Source organism: Rhinoderma darwinii, chromosome 1, assembly GCF_050947455.1.
Source record: "Rhinoderma darwinii isolate aRhiDar2 chromosome 1, aRhiDar2.hap1, whole genome shotgun sequence".
Classification (NCBI taxonomy): Eukaryota; Metazoa; Chordata; class Amphibia; order Anura; family Rhinodermatidae; genus Rhinoderma; species Rhinoderma darwinii.
In genome coordinates, this window is record NC_134687.1 from 482,182,804 (window position 1) to 482,205,727 (window position 22,924).

A 22,924-nucleotide genomic window follows, 5' to 3' on the forward strand; every position below is an offset into this window, starting at 1 on the left:
TAAATCCTTGTACGGATCACAGATGTATACATTGATAGCAGTACATATATATGTAATACATTGATGGTATGCACAGTTACTGTAGCTCAATGTAGCTCCAACATAGGGTGCATCAAAATAGGAGTAATTTGAAATGTAAGCAGTGCAAAGATGGACAATATGCCTAACTCAAAAAGGCCTGTGATAACTCAAAAGTGATTGGTGCCTTGGAAAAACCGCATAAAGCCAAGTTAAGTCCGATAGATGCACTTACCCATATATGGGAGATTAAGTGTGACCCAGAGGTATAGAAGAGTGCCCCGACGCGCGTTTCGCCTGTGGCTTTCTCACCCCTTGAGGGGGTAAGTGCATCTATTTTGAGTTAGGCATATTGTCCATCTTTGCACTGCTTACATTTCAAATTACTCCTATTTTGATGCACCCTATGTTGGAGCTACATTGAGCTACAGTAACTGTGCATACCATCAGTGTATTACATATATATGTACTGCTATCAATGTATACATCTGTGATCCGTACAAGGATTTATTTTAGATTCTCTGTCTATGTCATTTAGTGTATTTTATGTTATCAATAAAGATGTTTAATTCTTTCATATGCTGATATGTATGGACTCTTTTTTTTCTCTTGTTTATCAGGGCTTAACAGATGCCTGTAAAAATAATGAGTATTATTAGAAATAATGAGACCACAGAGAGAAAAGAGCTTGTAGCCAGGAAATTATGTTAAACATTAGAAATTTTTATTAACATATATACAAATACATTCATATAAAATACATATGGATACAATATATAAAAAAGGACAAGACTCTAGAGAAAGTTTCAAGGAGCACACATCAAAGATATCAATATGCAAAGATAGGTTTGGCTGTATTATCCATTTACACAGAATTCAGTGACTATCAGGAAGCAATATCATAGCGAAACGCGCGTTGGGGCTTTTGTGCTGGAGCACACATCGTTTTACTACTGCTATTCAATATAGGTAAGCTGTATCCAACACTCCTTATCTTTTAGCTACTAAGTTAAGGGAGTTGATCTTGATGCAATACCTTTTATCTAGATCCCTGTACAATATCTCTGTCGATATAGGGCCGTTTTCAATGTGAATTTGCCCCATAAGAGGTACCTTTCCATGATAGTCACTGAATTCTGTGTAAATGGATAATACAGCCAAACCTATCTTTGCATATTGATATCTTTGATGTGTGCTCCTTGAAACTTTCTCTAGAGTCTTGTCCTTTTTTATATATTGTATCCATATGTATTTTATATGAATGTATTTGTATATATGTTAATAAAAATGTCTAATGTTTAACATAATTTCCTGGCTACAAGCTCTTTTCTCTCTGTGGTCTCAATATTCAAATACAGTTGCCTATCTGATTATATGGGAGGTCGGTTTATGACCTTGACCTAGCCCTTAGTACTAATGCGTTTTGGAGTGCATATATTGATTATTATTAGAAATAAGTATATTGTACCAGTGATCTAACGATCAGTGGTTCAAGTCCCCTAGGGGGAGTAATAAAATGTGTAAAAGAAGTAAAATAAAGTTTTCAGTAGTGAAAAAAATAAAAATGTCAAAAACCCCCCTTTTCCCATTTTTCCTCTAAAGTAATGTAAAAAATAAAAAAAGTTAACAAAATTGGTATTGCTGCGTCCGTAAAAGTCTGATCTATTACAATATAGCGTTATTTAATGCGCAGGGTGAACGCCGTAAAAAATAAAAATTGTAAAGCCTTACACCTTAGCTCCCAGAATTTTTTTTATAAAAAGTGATCAAAAACTCATAAGTACCAACAAATGGCCAATAAAAACTACAGCTTGTCCCGCAACAAATAAGCCCTCACACTGCTCAATGCACGGAAAAATAAAAAAGTGGTTATGCAAAACTATTTTTTTTTAACAAAAAGTTTTATGTTTTTTTAAAGTCGTAAAAAATATAAAAAAATCTATATAGATTTGACATCACCGTAATGGTGTTGAGCCACAGAATAAAGTTAAGTTGTTGTTTTTACCACACGATGAAAGATGTAAAAATGGAACCCAAAAAATAATGGAAGAATCGCAGTTTTTTCCAATTTCATCCTGCAAATAATTTTTTTTCAAGTTCCGACTACATTATATGGTACTTTAAAGGCTACCAATAGAAACTACAACTCCTCCCGCAAAATATAAGCCCTCACACCACTCTATTGACAGAAAAATAAAGACGTTATGGCTCTTGGAAGGCGGGAAGTGAAAAATGAAAATGAAAAATAAAAAAATGGCTCAGACCTTAAGGGGTTAAACAAACTAAGTGTTTGGGCGTCCACTTGGCAAATGAAGTTTAATGTAGATAAATGTAAAGTTATGCATCTGGGTACCAAATACCTGCATGCATCATGTGTCCTAGGGGGAGCTACACTGTGGGAGTCACTTGGTGAGAAGGATCTGGGTGTACTTGTAAATCATAAACTAAATAACAGCATGCAATGTCAATCAGCTGCTTCAAAGGCCAGCAAGATATTGTCGTGTATTAAAAGAGGCATGGACTCGCGGGACAGGGATATAATATTACCATTTTACAAAGCATTAGTGAGGCCTCATCTAGAATATGCAGTTCAGTTTTGGGCTCCAGTTCATAGAAAGGATGCCCTGGAGTTGGGAAAAATACAAAGAAGAGCAATGAAGCTAATAAGGGACATTGAGAATCTAAGTTATGAGGAAAGATTAAAATAATTAAACCTATTTAGCCTTGAAAAAAGACAACTAAGGAGGGACATGATTAACTTATATAAATATACAGTATTAATGGCACATACAAAAAATATGGTGAAATCCTGTTCCATGTAAAACCCCCTCAAAAAACAAGCGGGCACTCCCTCCGTCTGGAGAAAAAAGGTTCAATCTGCGAGGCGACAAGCCTTCTTTACTGTGAGAACTATGAATCTATGGAATAGTCTACCGCAGGAGCTGGTCACAGTGGCTACAGTAGATGGCTTTGAAAAAGGCTTAGATAATTTCCTAGAACAAAAAAATATTAGCTCAAAAAAAAATTTTTACCTTCCCTTTTCCCATCCCTTGGTTGAACTTGATGGACATGTGTCTTTTTTCAACCGTACTAACTATGTAACTGTCACGATCACAGGGTATGTGGACCCACTAGGCCGCTCCGCCGTAGCGGAGAGGCAGCTGACCAGGTCACAGTCTATATGAAAGTCAATAGTAGATAGTAACGCTTGGGTACCTGAACTAGTCCAGACAGTGGCTGAGGCTTCAGCACGGATAGAGGCCGGTGCAGCAGGCAGCGCCAGACATGGCGGGCAGTATCCGATGTGGCAGAAGACACTGGACGTGACAGAAGACACCGGACGTGGCAGAAGACACGGAACGTGGCAAACGACAGCAGGTGCAGTAGACACGACGCCAACACTGGTAGGCACGGGAACAAGAACAGTATGGGATACAGGAACAGGTAACAGGGCACAGGTAACAACTGGAACGGGAAACACTAAGGGACCATTTGCAAGACAGACTGGGATAAACTAACAATGCTCAGGCAAGGATCAGAAGGTCTGGAGCCTTCTTATAGACCAGCAAATCATGTGGTTGATAATGATGATTGTTTCCTGATGTGCGCGCGCTGGCCCTTCAAGGCCGGGCACGAGCGTGTGCACGCACCCTACGGGACACAGCAGAACGGAGCGGAAGTGAGCGCTGGCGTTTCCTAGGAAGGAGATGGGGACCAGTGCTCATGGATCCATAGCTGCGGGCATTGGGAGGTGAGTAAACCCGACGGCCCGTGGCAATGGATGCTACAGTATCCCCCCTCTTACGCCCCCTCTTCTTGGTGTTCAGATCGAGACAGGAATTTTTTAATAAGAGCAGGAGCACTGAGGTTTTCTTCTGGCTTCCAGGACCTCTCCTCAGGACCAAACCCTCTCCAGTCCACCAAATAGAAAGTCATTCCTCCTACCCTTTTGCAGTCCAGGATCTCCCTCACCTCGAATACATCAGAAGAACCGCTGGGAGCAACTGTGGAACTAGAAGTCTTGCTGTAGTGGTTCAGGACCACTGGTTTCAGGAGGAACACATGAAAGGAGTTGGGGATTCTGAGGGTAGGAGGCAGCCGCATCTTATAGGAGACAGGGTTTATCTGTTGCAGAATCTAGAAAGGACCAAGGAACCTGGGAGCAAACTTGTATGAGGGTACCTTCAAACGAATGTTCCGAGAGGACAGCCAGACTTTAGTATCCGGAAGATACTGAGGCGGCTCTCTTCTCTTTGTATCTGCCTTTCGCTTCATGCGATCGACTGCCAGCTAAATAGAGGACCGGGTCTGTTGCCAGATTTGCAAAAAGTCCCCATATGCAGAGTCAGCAGCGGGTACCTGAGAAGTCGACACTGGAAGAAGGGTGATAGGAGTAAAAGTCCAATCTAACATCCAGGAGTTTACAGAGGGCTCTCCAGAACTTTGAGGTAAACAACCCCCCGGTCGGACACATTGTGAAGAGGCAAGCCATGCAAGCAAAAGATGTGTTGAATGAAGAGACTCGCCAGTCGGGGAGCAGAAGGTAGGCCGGTCAGCGGGATAAAATGTGCCATCTTAGAGAACCGGTCCACCACCACCAAGACAGTGTTGCATCCTGCTGAGAGGGGATGGTCTGTGACAAAGTCCATTGCAATGTGCTGCCAGGGGGAATTGGGTACAGGCAGAGGTTGAAGCAGGCCGACCGGCTTGGAGTGCGTAACTTTATTAGAAGCACACACCGTGCAAGAAGAGACAAAGTCCAGAACATCTTTAGGTAGCGCGGGCCACCAGAAGTGACGAGCAATCAGGTCTCGGGTCTTATGGACACCAGCATGCCCAGCTAGTTTAGTACTGTGCCCCCAGCGGAGAATTCTCCTGTCTGCCAACCGAACAAGAGTCCTCCCCGGAGGATCCATCTTAAGACCTTGATCTGAGATGATGTAGCCCAGGAAGGGCAAAGACTTATTTTCAAAGACGCACTTCTCCAACTTGGCATATAAGCGATTCTCTCTTAGTCGCAGAAGAACTTGACGGACATGCCTCCGATGGGTCATCAGATCTGGGGAGAAAATCTAAATATCTCAGATCTCAGAAAATATCATTGACGAATTCCTGAAATACTGCGGGAGCGTTACACAGTCCGAAGGGCATCACCAGGTATTCATAGTGCCCATCACGGGTGTTAAATGCTGTCTTCCATTCGTCACCCTGGTGAATCCGGATTAGGTTATAAGCCCCCCGCAGATCTAGTTTAGAAAAAATGTTGGCTCCTCGTATGCGATCAAACAGCTCGGATATAAGTGGCAACGGGTATTTGTTCTTGACCGTGATCTGGTTGAGACCGCGGTAGTCAATGCAGGGTCGAAGAGATCCATCTCTCTTCTTAACGAAGAAGAAGCCGACCCCAGCCGGGGAGGAAGATTTTCTAATAAAACCCCTCGACAAATTCTCCTTGATATAGGCTAACATAGATAAAGTCTCTGGCAAGGAGAGAGGATATACTCGTCCACGGGGAAGAGAAGCATTAGGAACCAGTTCAATGGGATAGTCATAATTCCTATGTGGAGGCAACGTCTCAGCCTCTCGTTTGCAGAAGACATCCGCAAAACTGGCATACTGAGATGGTAGACCGGAGAGTGACTGAGGCAGAGGGGACATAACAGGACAAACTTGTGACAGGCAATGGCTATGCCATCTGGAACCCCATTGAAGAACCTCTCCGGAACTCCAGTCAAGAACCGGGGCATGTAGGTGGAGCCATGGCAGACCCAGCAGGATAGAATTCACAGCCTCAAGGAGTTGATTCTGACGTGTGCGTTGGTCATGCATCTCCGTCTGAATCTTCTGGACTGTGGTCTTGGGCTGGCCAGCAGGTTCCATGGCCTGAGCATACTGTCACGATCACAGGGTATGTGGACCCACTAGGCCGCTCCGCCGTAGCGGAGAGGCAGCTGACCAGGTCACAGTCTATATGAAAGTCAATAGTAGATAGTAACGCTTGTGTAAAGGATCTGCCAGACACAGCTTCTGTGTCGACGCCCGTGGTTAGTCAGTCTGCACATGCTCCTAAGTCTGATCGAGTGACCCCTCCTTCTACCAATCAGGCTGGGAGGCTGAGGAGTGGGAGAGCCTATCACAGCCTGGCCAGACGGAGCTAGCTCCCGCCCTCTGTCTATTTATACCTTCACTTCCTGCTCCTCCTTTGCCTGTGATTCTCCTGTTTCCTGGCTCTGCTGCTTGAACTATTTGTCCCTGCTTCATATTGACCCTGGCTTACTGACTACTCTCCTGCTCTGCGTTTGGTACCTCGTACACTCCTGGTTTGACTCGGCTCGTTCACTACTCTCCTGCTCTGCGTTTGGTACCTCGTACACTGCTGATTTGACTCGGCTCGTTCACTACTCTTGTTGCTCACGGTGTTGCCGTGGGCAACTGCCCCATTTCCCTTAGCTTCTGTGTACCCTTGTCTGTTTGTCTGTCGTGCACTTATTGAGCGTAGGGACCATCGCCCAGTTGTACGCCGTCGCCTAGGACGGGCCGTTGCAAGTAGGCAGGGCCTGAGTGGCGGGTAGATTAGGGCTCACCTGTCTGTCTCCCTTCCCCGTCATTACAGCTTGGGTACCTGAACTAGTCCAGACAGTGGCTGAGGCTTCAGCACGGATGGAGGCCAGTGCAGCAGGCAGCGCCAGACGTGGCGGGCAGTATCCGATGTGGCAGAAGACACTGGACGTGGCAGAAGACACTGGACGTGGCAGAAGAAACGGAACATGGCAAACAACAGCAGGTGCAGTAGACACGACTCCAACACTGGTAGGCACAGGAACAAGAACAGTTCGGGATACAGGAACAGGTAACAAGGCACTACTGGAACGGGAAACAACAGACTGAGATAAACTAACAACGCTCAGGCAAGGATCAGAAGGGCTGGGGCCTTCTTATAGACCAGGAAATCATGTGGTTGATAATGATGATTGTTTCCTGATGTGCGCACGCTGGCCCTTTAAGGCCGGGCACGAGCGTGTGCGTGCACCCTACAGGACACAGCAGAACGGAGCGGAAGTGAGCGCTGGCATCTCCTAGGAAGGAGATGGGGACCAGCGCTCACGGATCCATGGCTGCGGGCATCGGGAGGTGAGTAAACCCGACGGCCCGTGGCCATAGACGCTACAGTAACTATGTAACTCCCCCACACAACGCTCCTTAAACCTTTTTTTTTATTTTAAAAACTTAGATCAAAGTAGTCCAACGAATCTACGATGTAGTCCAAACAGTCCAGCGAAACCTGCAAATCGAAAAAAAAATAAAGTTAGGAATATGAAAAATAAAAATGCTTATACTCACCTACCTATAACTAATGGTATCCAAAAGCAAGTAATATTATTGGGCTAGGTAATGTTCCTAGGAACAACCTCCCATATCTGTTAATGAGGCAACTCTATGATACTTAAATAAACATGAGAAAAACAGAGTCTATAGCCAATATATATTCAAAAAGTATCAATACAAAACTTTATTTAAACATACATAATGGACAAACATTTAAAAGAAGTATAACAGTAGGAGAACTCAATCACAGAATGACATAGAGACACTTCAGGAGAGCCAAGGTATGTATAATAAACCTTTGAAGTGTAGGTTTGGAGTAAGACTAACACTAGTGTAGCATAAAACTAGTTAGATCTATTTATAATTATTGATGCTGTTTAAAGGGCATAAATGGTCCCGAAAACAGACATCAAAGAATAAAGGTAATGGGTCTGAAACAGACCCTGTGTGTAGGATTCCTAGGATGGTCTTACCCATAAAAAGTCCTTAGGCTGAGTCCTGATGGTCACTGTGTGCGCCCCGACGCGCGTTTCGCGAATGTCCGCTTCCTCAAGCGTTCCTCTAGTGTTGGTCTTACTCCAAACCTACACTTCAAAGGTTTATTATACATACCTTGGCTCTCCTGACGTGTCTCTATGTCATTCTGTGATTGAGTTCTCCTACTGTTATACTTCTTTTAAATGTTTGTCCATTATGTATGTTTAAATAAAGTTTTGTATTGATACTTTTTGAATATATATTGGCTATAGACTCTGTTTTTCTCATGTTTATTTATACTCACCTACCGCAGAATTCTGTCTTCTCCTCTGCGCCGTAATACAAACTAGAGGTCAATAAAAAATAATTTCCTTAGGGCATGTTCACACGGCACTCTGAAAAACGTGTAAACGTGACGAATACACTAGCATTTCTTGTGAAGCGCTTTTTAAAACACAGGCGTTTTTTACGTATTTTTCACATGTTTTTTATGCGCTTTGTGCGCGTTTTTTTGCGTTTTTTTGGTGTGCATAATTAGGACTCCCATTCACTATGGGAACACTTGGCGCATTTTACGTGCCAATGATGCTTCTTTTTTTCCGCAACGCATTTCTTAGAAACACTTGTGTAAAAAAGCACTTTGTATATACTAATGACGCGCTTTCCCATTGATGTAAATTGGAAGGTTAATCTAAAGTTTTTTTACCCTTTTTTGGCACGTAAAGTGCGCCAAAAAACACAGCAAATGCGTGCCGTTCAAGACATTCACCACAGGGTCTTCCCTCTTAACTTTCATCATTCTTAGCCTTTTGGTGTTCCCTATAGCTGCAGTGATCAGCACATCCTACAACTGTACATTTACCTCAAAAATGGAGCTGGACAATACTTGGCAATCTAAAGACACCTTTTTCTGGCTTGTAGCCAAAAATAGGGAGGGGGTGAGTCTCCCTCCCACATTTACAGCAGCTGTGAGTCAGGTTGATTTGCCTGATTCACCTTCCTGTAGTTCTGGGAATTGTTCTCTCTGGTGGCCAACAAAGGAAAACATGTCAAATTATTATTTAATTTTTAATACGGAAAGTATGGAAAAAAAAATACACCAAAAAAACGAAAAAGAATAAACATTTAATAAAAATAAGAACTTTTTTTTTTTTTTTTAAATGAACCCCTTAACCCCTTAAGGACACAGCCTTGTTTTGGCCTTAAGGCTCAGAGCCCATTTTTCAAATCTGACATATTTCACTTTATGTGGTAATAACGTCGGAATGCTTAAACCTATCCAAGCGATTCTGAGATTGTTTTCTCGTGACACATTGGGCTTTATGTTAGTGGTAAAATTTGGACGATATATTCAGTGCTTATTGGTGAAAATTTGCAAAATTTAGGGAAAATTTATAAAAAATAGCATTTTTCAGAATTTAAATGCATCTGCTTGTAAAACAGACGGTTATACCACCCAAAATAGTTACTAGTTCAAATTTCCTATATGTCTACTTCAGATTGGCATAGTTTTTTGAACATTCTTTTATTTTTCTTGGACGTTACAAGGCTTAGAACATAAACAGTAATTTCTCTTTTTTTTAAGAAAATTTCAAAAGCCTTTTTTTTAAGGTACCTCTTCAGTTCTGAAGTGGCTTTGAGGGGCCTATGTATTAGAAACCCCCATAAAACACCCCATTTTAAAAACTAGACCCCTCAAAGTATTCAAAACAGCATTTAGAAAGTTTTTTAACCCTTCAGGCTTTTCACAGGAATTAAAGCAAAGTGGAGGTGAAATTTGCAAATTTCATTTTTCTTGCTGAATTTCAATTTTATTCAATTTTTTTTGTGTGACACGGAAGGTTTTACCAGAGAAACACTACTAAATATGTATTGTCCAGATTCTGCAGTTTTTAGAAATGTCCCACATGTGGCTCTACTGCGCTCATGGACTAAAACACAAGCCCCAGAAGCAAAGAAGCACCTAGTGCATTTTGAGGCCCCTTTTTTATTAGAATATATTGTAGGCAGCATGCCAGGTTTGAGGAGGTGTTGAGGTGCCAAAACAGTAGGAATCCCCCAATAGTGACCCCATTTTGGAAACTACACCCCTCAAGGAATTAATTTATGGCTGATGTTATCATTTTGACCACACAGTTTTTTCACAGCACCTATTTTAATTGGGCTGTGAAATTAAAAAAATGTCATTTTTTCCAATAAGATGTAATTTATGATCAAAATTTCCTATTTGCACAGGGAACAAAATACCCCATTTTGTTGCCCAATTTGTCCTGAGTGCGGCAATACCCCATTTGTGGTGATAAACTGCCGTTTGGGCCCATGGGAGGGCTCAGAAGGAAAGGAGCGCTATGTGTTTAAAAACTACACCCTTGAGGCATTCATCTAGAGGTGTAGTGAGCATTTTGACCGGAGACATACACCCCATAAACTGTAATGTGGGTACTCACGGGTATGGCAATACCCTCAATGTGGCTGTTATCAGCTGCCTGGGCACGCAGCAGGGCTCAGAGGGGAAAGACGAGGGGGGATAAGCTGTGCGGAGTGCATCAGAGTAAGTAAAACTGGGGTAGATTAAAAATCATGGGATGTATGATACATTTTGAAGCACTCTTTCATACGGAGCCTTAGTTTTTCGGGACACGTGTCACATTGATATATTGTGTCCTTCCTTATCCCCCTCTTATAGCAGACTTTGTACCTCTTTTGACTTTTTCCTTTCTTGCCAGTTTCGGGAACTTCTCCTGGAAAGTGTTGCCTTCGTACGATGCGTGTGGCCTCGCCTCCAGAAGTACTGGGTGCCCCCCCCTTCTTGGTCCATAAAAATTAGTTTCTTGATAACCACCTATTGAAATTCCAGGAAAGTTCCCCTCTGGCCTGTACATCGATGTAGCACGTTAGCGTTGTACAATGCCATCTGTATGATGTGCCCGGCCAGCTTCTTATACCACACCGCATGGCGCTGTAGGGCTTCAGGAATTGATCTGACAAGTCCACCCCTCCCATGTACCTATTGTAGTCCAGGATGCAGTCTGGTTTGGGGGTCTCTGTACTGGTACCTCGTACAGGTACATGAGTACTGGTGTGGCATCTCTCCTGTCCTTGTACTTCACACACAATATGTTGCTGCTAGATTGTGCCCTGCTCTCACCCCTTCTGAGCATTTGCCCTGCAGAGTCTTAGGGAGGCCTCTCAGATTTCTTCTAGCAGTGCCGCATGCCGCAGGACTGGAAGCGAGGCAGTTGAAGAGTGGGACGCTGGTATAAAAATTATCCAGGTAGAGGTGGTAACCCTGGTCCAGCAGTGGGTGCACCAAATCCCACACAATTTTTGCATTAACTCCCAGTAAGGGGGGGGGGCATTCTGGGGGCTGAGCACTGGTGTACTTCCCTTTATATATCCTAAATTTGTAGGTATACCCTGATGCACTCTCGCACAGCTTATACATCTTTACGCCATACCTTGCCCTCTTACACGGCAGGTACTGGCGGAATTGAACCCTCCCTTTAAAATGTACCAAGGACTCATCAATAGAAATACACTTCTCGGGGGTGTATGCTTGGGAAAACCGGGCACTGAAACGGTCTAATAGGGGTCTCCATTTATACAAACGGTCAAAACTGGGGTCATCTCGGGTGGGCACGGCTCATTATCAGTATAATGTAAGAAGCGAAGTATTGCCTAATTTATTTATTTTTTTAGGTTACAGTTCAGTTCTGAAGTTGCTTTGAGGGGCCCATATATTAGAAACCCCTATCAAACACCCCATTTTAGAAACTAGACCCCTCAAAGTATTCACAACAGCATTTAGAAAGTTTATGAACCCTTTAGGTGTTTCACAGGAATTTAGAGCAAAGTAGAGGTGAAATCTACTTTTTGTTTTTGTCAGAAAATCCTTTTTATACCACTTTTTTTTATAACACAAAAGGTTTTACCAGAGAAACGCAACTTAATACTTATTACCCAGATTCTGCAGTTTTGAGAAATATCCCACATGTGGCCCTCGGGCGGTAATGGACTGAAGCACCGGCCTCCGAAGCAAAGGCGCACCTTGGGGATTTTGAGGCCTCTTTTTTATTAGGCACCATGTCCGGTTTGAAGAGGTTTGAAGAGGTCTTGTGGTGCCAAAACAGTGGAAAACCCCCAAAAGTGACCCCATTTTGGAAACTAGACCCCTTGAGGAATCCATTGTAGTTTTATTGGGGCGCATGCGACTTTTTGATCAGTTTTTATTCTATTTTTAAGTGGCGCGGTGACTAAAAAACCGCAATTCTACTATTTTTTTATTCTATTTTTATTACAGCGTTCACCGTGCGCTATAAATGACACATTCACTTTATTCTGCGTGGCGATACGATTACGGCGATACCAGATGTTTATAGTTTTTTTTTATGTCTTATGGCGTTTGCACAATAAAATACGTTTTGTAAAAAATCATTTACTTTTTGTGTTACCTTATTCTAAGAGCCATAAAGTTTTTATTTTTCCATCAATAAAGCCGTGCGAGGACTTATTTTTTGCGTAACGAACTGTAGTTTCCATCAATACCATTTTTAGGTACATGCGACTTTTTGATCTCTTTTTATTCAATTTTTTGGGAGGTGAAGTGACCAAAGAATTGTGATTCTGGGACGGTTTATTATTATTTTCGTTTACGGCGTTCACCGCGCGGGATAAATAATAAAATAATTTTGTAGTTCAGGCCGTTACGGACGCGGCGATACCAATTATGTATAGTTTATTTGTTTGTTTATATATTTTTATTAATAATATAGGACTGATAAGAGAAAAGGGGGGATTTTTACTTTTATTACTTTTAAATCTTTTATTTTCTTATTTTTACACATCTTTTTTTAACTTTTTTACTTTGTCCCACTAGGGGACTTGAGGGCAGGAGGCCCTGATCGCTATTCTAATACACTGCACTACATGCGTAGTGCAGTGTATTAGAACTGTCAGCTACTCACTGACAGCAAGCATAGTGGGTCCTGACGTTGTCAGGACCCACTAGGCTTCCGTCGATGGCATAGCTGGACGCCATTGTTTGGTGTCCGGTTGCCATAGTCACCATCGCCGGCCGCTATCGTGTAGCAGGCCGGCGATAGCAGCTTAACCCCTAAAAAGCCGTGATCGCTATTGAACACGGCTTTTCAGGGGTTAATCAGCGGGGACACAGCGATCGGTCCCCGCTGTAGGAGCTGTGACAGCCGCTGTACGAGAAAGCAGCTGTCACATCTCCTGTATGTGTCGGGAGGACGGCCGAAACGGCCGTTACTCCCGAGATGTACTATTCCGTCATGGAGCGCGAACAGGGCGCTTTCCATGACTTAATAGTACGTCACAGAGCGTTAAGGGGTTAAAGTCCAGGTCAATTTGAGTTTTTCATTTTCATTTTTTCCTCCCCGCCCTCCAAAAGCCATAACTTTTCTATTTCTTCATCGACATAGCCATATGAGGTCTTGCTTTTTGCGGGACAAGTTGTAGTTTTTCATGGCAACTGGGAATCTTAAAAAAAAATTATTTGTGGGGTGAAATGGGCGAAAAACAGCGATTACACCATTTTTCGGGGGTTTTGTTTTTACGGCGTCCATCAGGCGGTAAAAACGATATATTCACCTTATTCTACAGGTTGATACGATTACGGCAATACCAAATTTATATGTTTTGTTTTATGTTTTACCACTTTTAAAAAAATAAAACTATTTGCAAAAAAAAAAAGTTTCGTGTTGCCACATTCTGAGAGCCATAACTTTTTCCTTTCCATCAGTTTAGAGGTGTGAGGGCTTAAATTTTGCAGGGCGAGCTGTAGTTTTCACCGATAGCATTTTGGGGTACATGGGGACTTTTTGATCACTTTTTATTCCTTTTTTTTTGGAGAGCTAAGGTGACCAAAAAACAGCAATTTGCATGTTTTATATATATACTTTTTTTACGTCGTTCACCGAGCGAGTTCAGTAACGCTATATCGTGATAGTTCGGACTTTTACGAACACGGCGATACCAGTTATGTTAACTTTTGTTTTAAAAATCTTTATTTGACTGTTTTTTACTTTTTTTATTAGTCCCCCTAGGAGACTTGAAGCAGCGATCGTTGGATCGCTTGCATAATATACTGCAATACTAATGTATTGACACTGCAACCTTTCTGGCGCACACCATCAGAAGCGCTGCGGCTAGAGGTGTTCCCCTTCCGATTATCCTGAAAGCTGCAAGATAGCCTTTAGAGAGGACCTTTGTTAAATTTTATTGGTATCTGTCAGAAGCTGAACGCCTAGAGGGCTACCACCAGGTATGTGCCATTATGCCCATAGCAGGTTCTAGGTGGCTGCCTCCCCGACGCACAAAGTAATTTGCAGAAATCTATGATTTGCAAACGTTTTAATAGAACAGCCTTTTAGCAACAGCGGTCCACCCTATATCCCACTCAGGGATAGCCTGACAGTAGCCCTTATGGTCATTTACAGTTGTTTTCCTTATATACTATATGAACATAAGTATTGAGACACCTATACATTACACCTACAGGTGCTTTTATGACATCCCATTCTAAATCCATAGGCATTAATATGGAGTTGGTACCCCCTTTGCAGCTAAAGCAACTTCCACTCTTCTGGGAAGGCTTTCTACAAGATTTTGGAGTGTGTCTGTGGGAAATTTCGCCCATTCATCCAGAGGAGCATTTGTGAGGTCAGACACTGATGTTAGACGAAAGGGCCTGGCTCACAATCTTCGTTCTAGTTCTTCTCAAAGGTGTTCCATAGGATTGAGGTCAGGGCTCTGTGCGGGCCAGTCAAGTTCTACCACACCAAACTCACCCAACCATGCCTTTATAGACATTCCTTTGTACACTAGGGCCCAGTCATGCTGGAACAGAAAAAGGCCTTCCCCACAAAGTTGGGAGAATACGAGTACAAAATATCTTGTTGTGCTGAAGTATTAAGATTTCCCTTCACTGGAACTACGGGAACTAGGCCAATCTCTGAAAAGAAACCCCATAGTATTATTCCTCCACCACCAATCTTTACAGTTGGCACAATGCAGTCAGACAGGTAACATTCTCCTGGCGGTGTGCATTAGAGAACTCCTTTAAATGCTTGGCATTGTGCTTGGTGATGTAAGGCTTGCATGCAAGCTGCTTGGCCATGGAAACCCATGTCATGAAGCTCCCAGTGCATAGTTTTTGTGTGGATGTTAAAGCCAGAAAAGGTTTGGAACTCTGCAGTTATTGAGTCAGGAGAGCATTGGTAACTTTTATTCACTATGTCCCTCAGCAATTGGCGACTCCGGTCTTCAACTTTACGTGGTCTGCCACTTCATAGCTGAGTTGCTGTGATGCCTAAACACTTCCACTTTGCAATAATACCTCTCACAGTTCATCGTGGAATATTTAAGAGGGAAGACATTTCACAAACTACTTGTTTCAACAGTTGCATCCCATTACAGTACCGCGCTTAAATTCAGTGAGCTCTTTAGAACGATCCATTCTTTCACAAAATGTTTGTAAAGGCAGAATGCATGGCTAGGTGCTTGATTTCATACAACTGTAGTAATGGAACTGAATGAAACACCTGAATTTAATGATTAAGTGGTGAGTCCCAATACTTTTGTCCATATAGCGTATCTTCAGGTCAACCAAGGACCCAGAAGAAAGGGGCCTAATTTCATGCCAAGTTGAAGAAGGAAAGGTTGCTGTTTCTATCTTTAGATGTTCAAGGGTGTTCCAGTTTAAAACCAAAAGTTTAGAAAATGTTCACTTTGAGGAAGTAGGTCTAAGATGAATTAGGTCATACTCTCTGTTTACTTACTTTACTCTACAAGAAGTATTGCAGGAGTTGTTAATAATCTTGTTCATTAAAGTCTTCCTGAAAACTCCAATGTGGTGTGGTTAATGTCTCTAGTAATAACGATTTTCTAAGGACGATGGGGAAATAGGATGGCTATCATGCCCCTTGGGAAAAAATTCTAAAGTGGCTTGCTTACGTGACTGTAGACGCTCCCAGCTAAACATGGCTCTTTCGTTTTCCCAGCAGGTTGGGAGGCAGCTGCCTTTAACACAATGGCTGCTGCTCGTTGGTTGTCCAATTCATCTAGAACCAAAAACGTTCATTAGATTCCTGCAAACTGTATTTTGACAATAGATGATGAGGGCAGCTCACCCTCTTGCACAATGACAACTTCACATGTTGCAAAGCAAATCTCCGGAACTTCTATTGCAGTAGCTCAGGCCATGTGGCTTCTCCCATAATCATGTAAAAATCTATAAAAAAATGAGAAAGTAAAAACAGATTAGAAAATTTGTATATATTTATAAGTAGTAAAAAAAAATTCAGGGTGATGCATTCACTTTCAATTTGGCCACTACATTTGTGTAAACAACTATGATGGCAAAGACAAACTTACTATAAATTTACTATAAACTTTGCTATTAAACTAAAGGTTCATGCACACGGCTGTATTTCAACTTTTTTACGGAACCATAATAGGACCATAGAAGTGCAGAGAGTTTTTTCTTCGATTCCGGACGAATCCAATGGAAAAAAAAAATGTTTTATGTTCCATCGGATGCTGTGTGGACGGAGCAATCGTTATAGTGACTTATAACGCATTAAATACAAGAAACTTTATCTTGACTTTTTCAATGACTTTTCAATGGCTTTTGTTGTGTAATATCACGCTGCAGAAAGTTATCAGTCAAACTTTGCTACAACTGTACACTTTAAAATATACTTATTTACTTTTTATTATTTATTTTTTTAGTTTTGTTTCCTGTTTTTTGGAGCCATTTCATCAGAACAGCAAGGTAAACCCCATCAGCCATTCAATAGCTTGGTAACAGCGAGTGAAGATGAGGATGAAGGATTCTGCAGAGGACTTTCACAGACATTCTAACTTTGCTGCACGTATATGCGATAACGATGACACTACAGGATTTCGTTGCAACCATATACTTTCTTTGGTTTGTCGCTGTAATTTGTAATGGCATAACTCAGTGGCCACATTTTGTCTTTGGTCATCCTGGTTTTCCATTCTTCTGGAGGCAAAGCACAAGGTAAACACTAGGAAAAAAATATGTGTTCAAGACTTTCTTGCATAGAAGGAAAATAAATGTTCAGTTTTAATGCATTACTAAGTTTGCGCTTACTGCAAAAGGGTCTTGTATGTGTACACATTTTGGTACCTTATTACATTTACATTTCCTTTCTGTGGTTTAGCAATTCTCTGATGAATAGAATAGTGTTTTACAAGTATATTACTTTTTGTTAATTTTTATTTGTGTATTGTTTGCGTAGCAACTGGATATAAATAAATTTGAGCATGTTGCCTCATTTTTTTCTGTGTATGGCCGCATGGTTTATTCCTTCCTAGTATTTTAGCCAAATCAGAGGTACACTGTGTACTTAATATTCACATGATTATACTATGTACAGTATAATCTAGGAATAAAAACTGGCACATCGCTCTATGACGAGGTTTGGGCTCCACTGCAGGAACATTGAAACTAACCAAACGGGAGGTTTAGAAATTAACCACATAACCATTCGTTGTAGTGTCATGTAGGTTATGGCTCTGGCAAGCACACTATGTCGATGACGTTGCCATATGGTGCCAACAAAAAACACTACTATATATTGCCCAATACAATATATTGTACTGTGCCCAAATAATATTGCCTTACAGCGTCCAATTATAAGTAAATTGTTTAAATATTAACAGTGGCATATTTGGCAGCTAACAAATTTCTTTGTATCCCTGTAGCAATGTTAACCCTAATGCAGTCCTGACCAATGATATTTATTGTCCATACCTAATGGTTCAGTGGTTTATGTTCTTCCGTGAGGCTTCAGTGGTTTAGCATTTTGGAAGACAAAATGAAAACACAAACTACTCTCTAGGACACCTCAAGCACACATCAGGGTAGAAAATTTGTGTTTATTAATAGATTATTTAGTGAGTAAAAAAATTAATACTATTTCCTAGGCTATTGCCTAAAAAAGTAATATGAAACCATTTAAAACACCACCTGGCCAAATAATACAGTACACAAGAGCTACAATATCTGCATGTATACAGTATCCACATATATTATATATTTCCAGAAAAGGACAATGTTGCATAGAATTCTAAATATATACAGTAGTGTTCAAAAAACATCATTAACCTGATAAATTAATGTTTTTGGTAGATGTGATATTTCTACATAGCAAATCATTTACTTGTAAGTATAGTAGAGTAGTAGAAAAAAAACAGACCCAACAATTAGGACATGCATGCCGCTCATTCTGAGTAATTGAAATATTAATTGAAGGGGCTTGTTCAAAATAATAGCAGTGAGGAGTTAAATTGGTGTAGTCATTCATTCTGTGGAATAACAGGTGTCAATTTTGGCCTTTATTTAAGGTAGGAGTATGGCAAATGTTGCACACGTTGGTGCATTTCCTAAAATACTGGGGAAAAATAGGTCGTTCCAGACATTGTTCTGATGAAAAACGTACTTTGATTAAAAAGTTGATTGGAGAGGGAATAACATATAGAGAAATGCAGCAAAGTATAGGCTGCTCAGCTAAAATTATCTAAAATGCCAGCAAAAACATCCCGCAAAGTCCCGTTGTTGAAAAAAAGAAATGTACTAAATAGGTTAAAATTTGCCAAGGAACACATTGACTGGCTCAAAGAGAAATGGCACAACATTTCGTGGACTGATGAAAGCAAAATTGTTCTTTTTGGGTCTAATGGCCGCAGACAGTTTGTCAAACGACCCCCGAGCACTGAATTCAAGCCACAGTACACTGTGAAGACAGTACAGCATGGTGGTGCAAAAATCATCACAAGGGGATGTTTCTTATACCATGGTGTTGGGCATATTTATCGCATACAAGGGATCATGGATCATTTTGAATATATCAAAATACTTGAGTAGATCATGTTGCTCTATGCTGAAGAAGAAATTCCCTTGAAATGGGTGTTTTAACACGACAATGACCCAAAACACACCAGTAAACGAACGTCTTGGTTACAGACAAACATGATTGAGGTAATGGAGTGGCCAGCCCAATCCCCTGACCTCAATCCCATAGAGAACTTGTGGGGTGACATAAAAAGTGCGGTTTATGAGACAAAACTCAAAAATGCAGAAGAGCTGTGAAATGTACTCCAATCTTCCTGGAATAGAATATCTGTATAGAGGTGCCAGAAGTTGGTCGACTCCATGCAACACAGATGTCAAGCAGTTCTCAGAAACAATGGTTATGCCACTAAATATTAGTTCAGTAGAGTGAAATCTGAAACATTTTTTTCAGTTTATATATTACATATTTCAGTATTTAAAGAAAAATGCTGGCACTGCTATTTTTTTGAACAGCCTAATATTCCTTTTTCTTTACTTTCTGTAAAGGATTAACACAAACTGGGTAAAATTTGTTATTGTTTTTTTTATTTGGAATTGAATGTGTAGTATTTCCAGTGCATTTGCTTTATTTGCTTTTTTAAATTCACTGCAATTTTTTTGAAACACTACTGTATATCTACGTTGAAGGAAATAAGTATTTGATCCCTTGCTGATTTTGTATGTTTGCCCACTGTCAAAGACATGAACAGTCTAGAATTTTTAGGCTAGGTTAATTTTACCAGTGATAGATAGATTATATATAAAAAAAAAAAAGAAAATCACATTGTCAAAATTATATGTATTTATTTGCATTGTGCACAGAGAAATAAGTATTTGATCCCTTTAGCAAACAAGACTTAATACTTGGTGGCAAAACCCTTGTTGGCAAGCACAGCAGTCAGACGTTTTTTGTAGTTGATGATGAGGTTTGCACACATGTTAGATGGAATTTTGGCCCACTCCTCTTGCAGATCATCTGTAAATCATTAAGATTTCGAGGCTGTCGCTTGGCAACTCGGATCTTCAGCTCCCTCCATAAGTTTTCGATGGGATTAAGGTCTGGAGACTGGCTAGGCCACTCCTTGACCTTAATGTGCTTCTTTTTGAGCCACTCCTTTGTTGCCTTGGCTGTATGTTTCGGGTCATTGTCATGCTGGAAGACCCAGCCACGAGCCGTTTTTAATGTCCTGGTGGAGGGAAGGAGGTTGTCACTCAGGATTTCATGGTAAATGGCTCCATCCATTCTCCCATTGATGCGGTGAAGTAGTCCTGTGCCCTTAGCAGAGAAACACCCCCAAATCATAATGTTTCCACCTCCATGCTTGACAGTGGGGACGGTGTTCTTTGGGTCATAGGCAGCATTTCTCTTCCTCCAAACACGGCGAGTAGAGTTAATGCCAAAGAGCTCAATTTTAGTCTCATCTAACCACAGCACCTTCTCCCAATCACTCTCAGAATCATCCAGATGTTCATTTGCAAACTTCAGACGGGCCTTTACATGTGCCTTCTTGAGCAGGGGGACCTTGCGGGCACTGCAGGATTTTAATCCATTACGGCGTAATGTGTTACCAATGGTTTTCTTGGTGACTGTGGTCCCAGCTGCCTTGAGATCATTAACAAGTTCCCCCCGTGTAGTTTTCGGCTGAGCTCTCACCTTCCTCAGGATCAAGGATACCCCACGAGGTGAGATTTTGCATGGAGCCCCAGATCGATGTCGATTGACAGTCATTTTGTATGTCTTCCATTTTCTTACTATTGCACCAACAGTTGTCTCCTTCTCACCCAGCGTCTTACTTATGGTTTTGTAGTCCATTCCAGCCTTGTGCAGGTCTATGATCTTGTCCCTGACATCCTTTAGAAAGCTCTTTGGTCTTACCCATGTTGTAGAGTTTAGAGTCAGACTGATTAATTGAGTCTGTGGACAGGAGTCTTTTATACAGGTGACCATTTAAGACAGCTGTCTTTAATGCAGGCACCAAGTTGATTTGGAGCGTGTAACTGGTCTGGAGGAGGCTGAACTCTTAATGGTTGTTAGGGGATCAAATACTTATTTCTCTGTGCACAATGCAAATAAATATATATAATTTTGACTATGTGATTTTCTTTTTTTTTTTATATATATATATATATATAATATATCTCTCACAGGAAAAATTAACCTAGCCTAAAAATTCTAGACTGTTCATGTCTTTGACAGTGGGCAAACTTACAAAATCAGCAAGGGATCAAATACTTATTTCCTTCACTGTATATGAAAACCAAAGGCATCACACAAAATGGATGGCATCATCCTAATCCACAAGGAAATCAAACAGAGAAGTCCCACAGTAAAACTTTCAGTTGGCACATGACTGTGAAATAAGATCCAATCAACCGGATTTCAGAATTAAGGTATATAACTTGTCAGTCCCCTTATATGTAATTCATCTGACTCCCAAGATTATTCAAAATCCCTCATGGTATAGCGGGCATATAAACTTCATTAACTTGATAAGAAAAATATGCAATTGATGCAAAAGAAAAAATAGTGAGCAGGGATCCAATTATACTCATCTGTTGATGACTTCTTTATGAATATATAGCTCCATGCTCGGGCATAATGTAGTGACATTTTTACCTGTTTTCAAATAGGTAATGGGGACCTTCCTTTAGTATGTTTCGCATGCCAGGCAGGCGAATCCTTTCTAGCTCTTTGTAGCAATGGCCATGCTGTGTTAAGGGGCAAAGCATACTGATTTCCAGTTTAGACAGAGCAAGTTTGGGTTGTGCAGGCCAAGGAGGCTGGTGCAGAAGCGTGGTCTACTGCGTGGTGTTCTGCCATGCTGAAGGTTCACGTCGTCCATGCAGTGATTGGCTAACGCAACCGCGCAGTGATTGGCTAGCGTGTTTCATCCCCAGCTGGACTTCCTCAGAGTTGCTGATTCCTGTTCATAGCATCAGTGCACTATATAGTGCTATATTTAAAGTCAAAATACCTACACAGGCATCGTTATACAATTTTGTGTCAAAGTGTAAATTTTCATAAAAAAATGCATAAAAATTTATATTTGTGTCTAATGGTATATTCCCACACACAGGATACTCTGCGGATTTTCTGCAACAGAAAATTTGCAGCAGAATCTCAAGCAAAACGCTGGTAAATCTGTGACAGAAATCCGCACCGAATAGTGCGTTTTTTCTTCTCATCTTTCTGAGGAAACGCTGCGTTTTTTTTCACAGCGGTTTTACCAGCGGATTTAGTGTTAGGCCCTAATCACACGGCAGGGTTTCTCGGCCATGTGATGGCCGTTCATTTTCCGTCCATCAGATGGCTGTGGTGAAAACAATTGACCCCAAATGGGGCTATTCACACAGCCTTATTTTGGAAAAAAAAATGGAACAAACCTTATTTTGGGCCGATCCCATGGCCATCCAGCTCCCATAGAACGCTATGGGGCCGTCTAAAACATGGCCATCACTTGGATGTAATCCGAATGATGGCCGTGCTTTCTGACGCTCACTCTCTCCTCCTCACAGCGGGAAGGGCATGTGAGGAGGAGATTTTTTGCCAGATCCTCTGTCTAGGAGCGGAAACCCCCCTCCCCCCAGAGAGTTTCCAACACTCTGGCCGGGGATTCCACTCCAGGAGAAGCCCCTGACGTAACTATCCATATATGGACAGTCAAGAAGTAGAAAAGAGAGGCAGATGTCGTCATAAAAGTGGAATTATTCTCCCATCAGTGCAGTAAACAGTGCAACGTTTTAGCTGCTCAAAGCAGCCTTTGTCAAGCATCAATATACAGGTGAAGCATAGACTTTTATACACACCCTTGTGGGTGGGATTATAACAAAAATTAACATAGTGATTAAAATATAGTACATAGTGTCAAATAGTTTAAGGCAAACAACATTGTCAAAATAGTAGTTCAAAGTGTTCCAGTAACAAATGAACAGCAGATCAAAGATACAAGTGGATAAAGGTGCAAAAAACATTATATCCCTAGACTGTGGATATCATCTGTAGTCATTAAGTATTTAAAATAGGTGTTAAGTATTTAAATGAACCTGGCACTCAGCCAAATTAAGAGTGTCCACCAGCGTTGTCAGCTGTGTAAATAACAGCATTCAGCATAACACATTGCCTATGCAACCATCAAAGTCATGTGGTTCTCAGAATTATGTGGTTCTCAGAGAACACATGACCGCAACGTCATAGATAGTCATCATTACAACAAAACAGTG

At 41.3% G+C, this 22,924-nt stretch overlaps 1 protein-coding gene across 3 annotated transcripts in view; it reads left to right on the forward strand.

Annotated features, from left to right (window-relative positions):
- Window positions 1-16,941, forward strand: part of RAD9B (RAD9 checkpoint clamp component B) — a 255,599-nt gene extending 238,658 nt beyond the window's left edge. For all 3 annotated transcript variants that reach the window (XM_075834597.1, XM_075834607.1, XM_075834587.1), the window contains one exon: window positions 16,576-16,941. In XM_075834597.1, the coding sequence (XP_075690712.1) occupies window positions 16,576-16,707 (132 nt within the window). In that variant the 3' untranslated portion in view covers window positions 16,708-16,941. The remainder of the gene's footprint in view (window positions 1-16,575) is intronic.
- The last annotated feature ends 5,983 nt before the right edge of the window (window positions 16,942-22,924 follow it).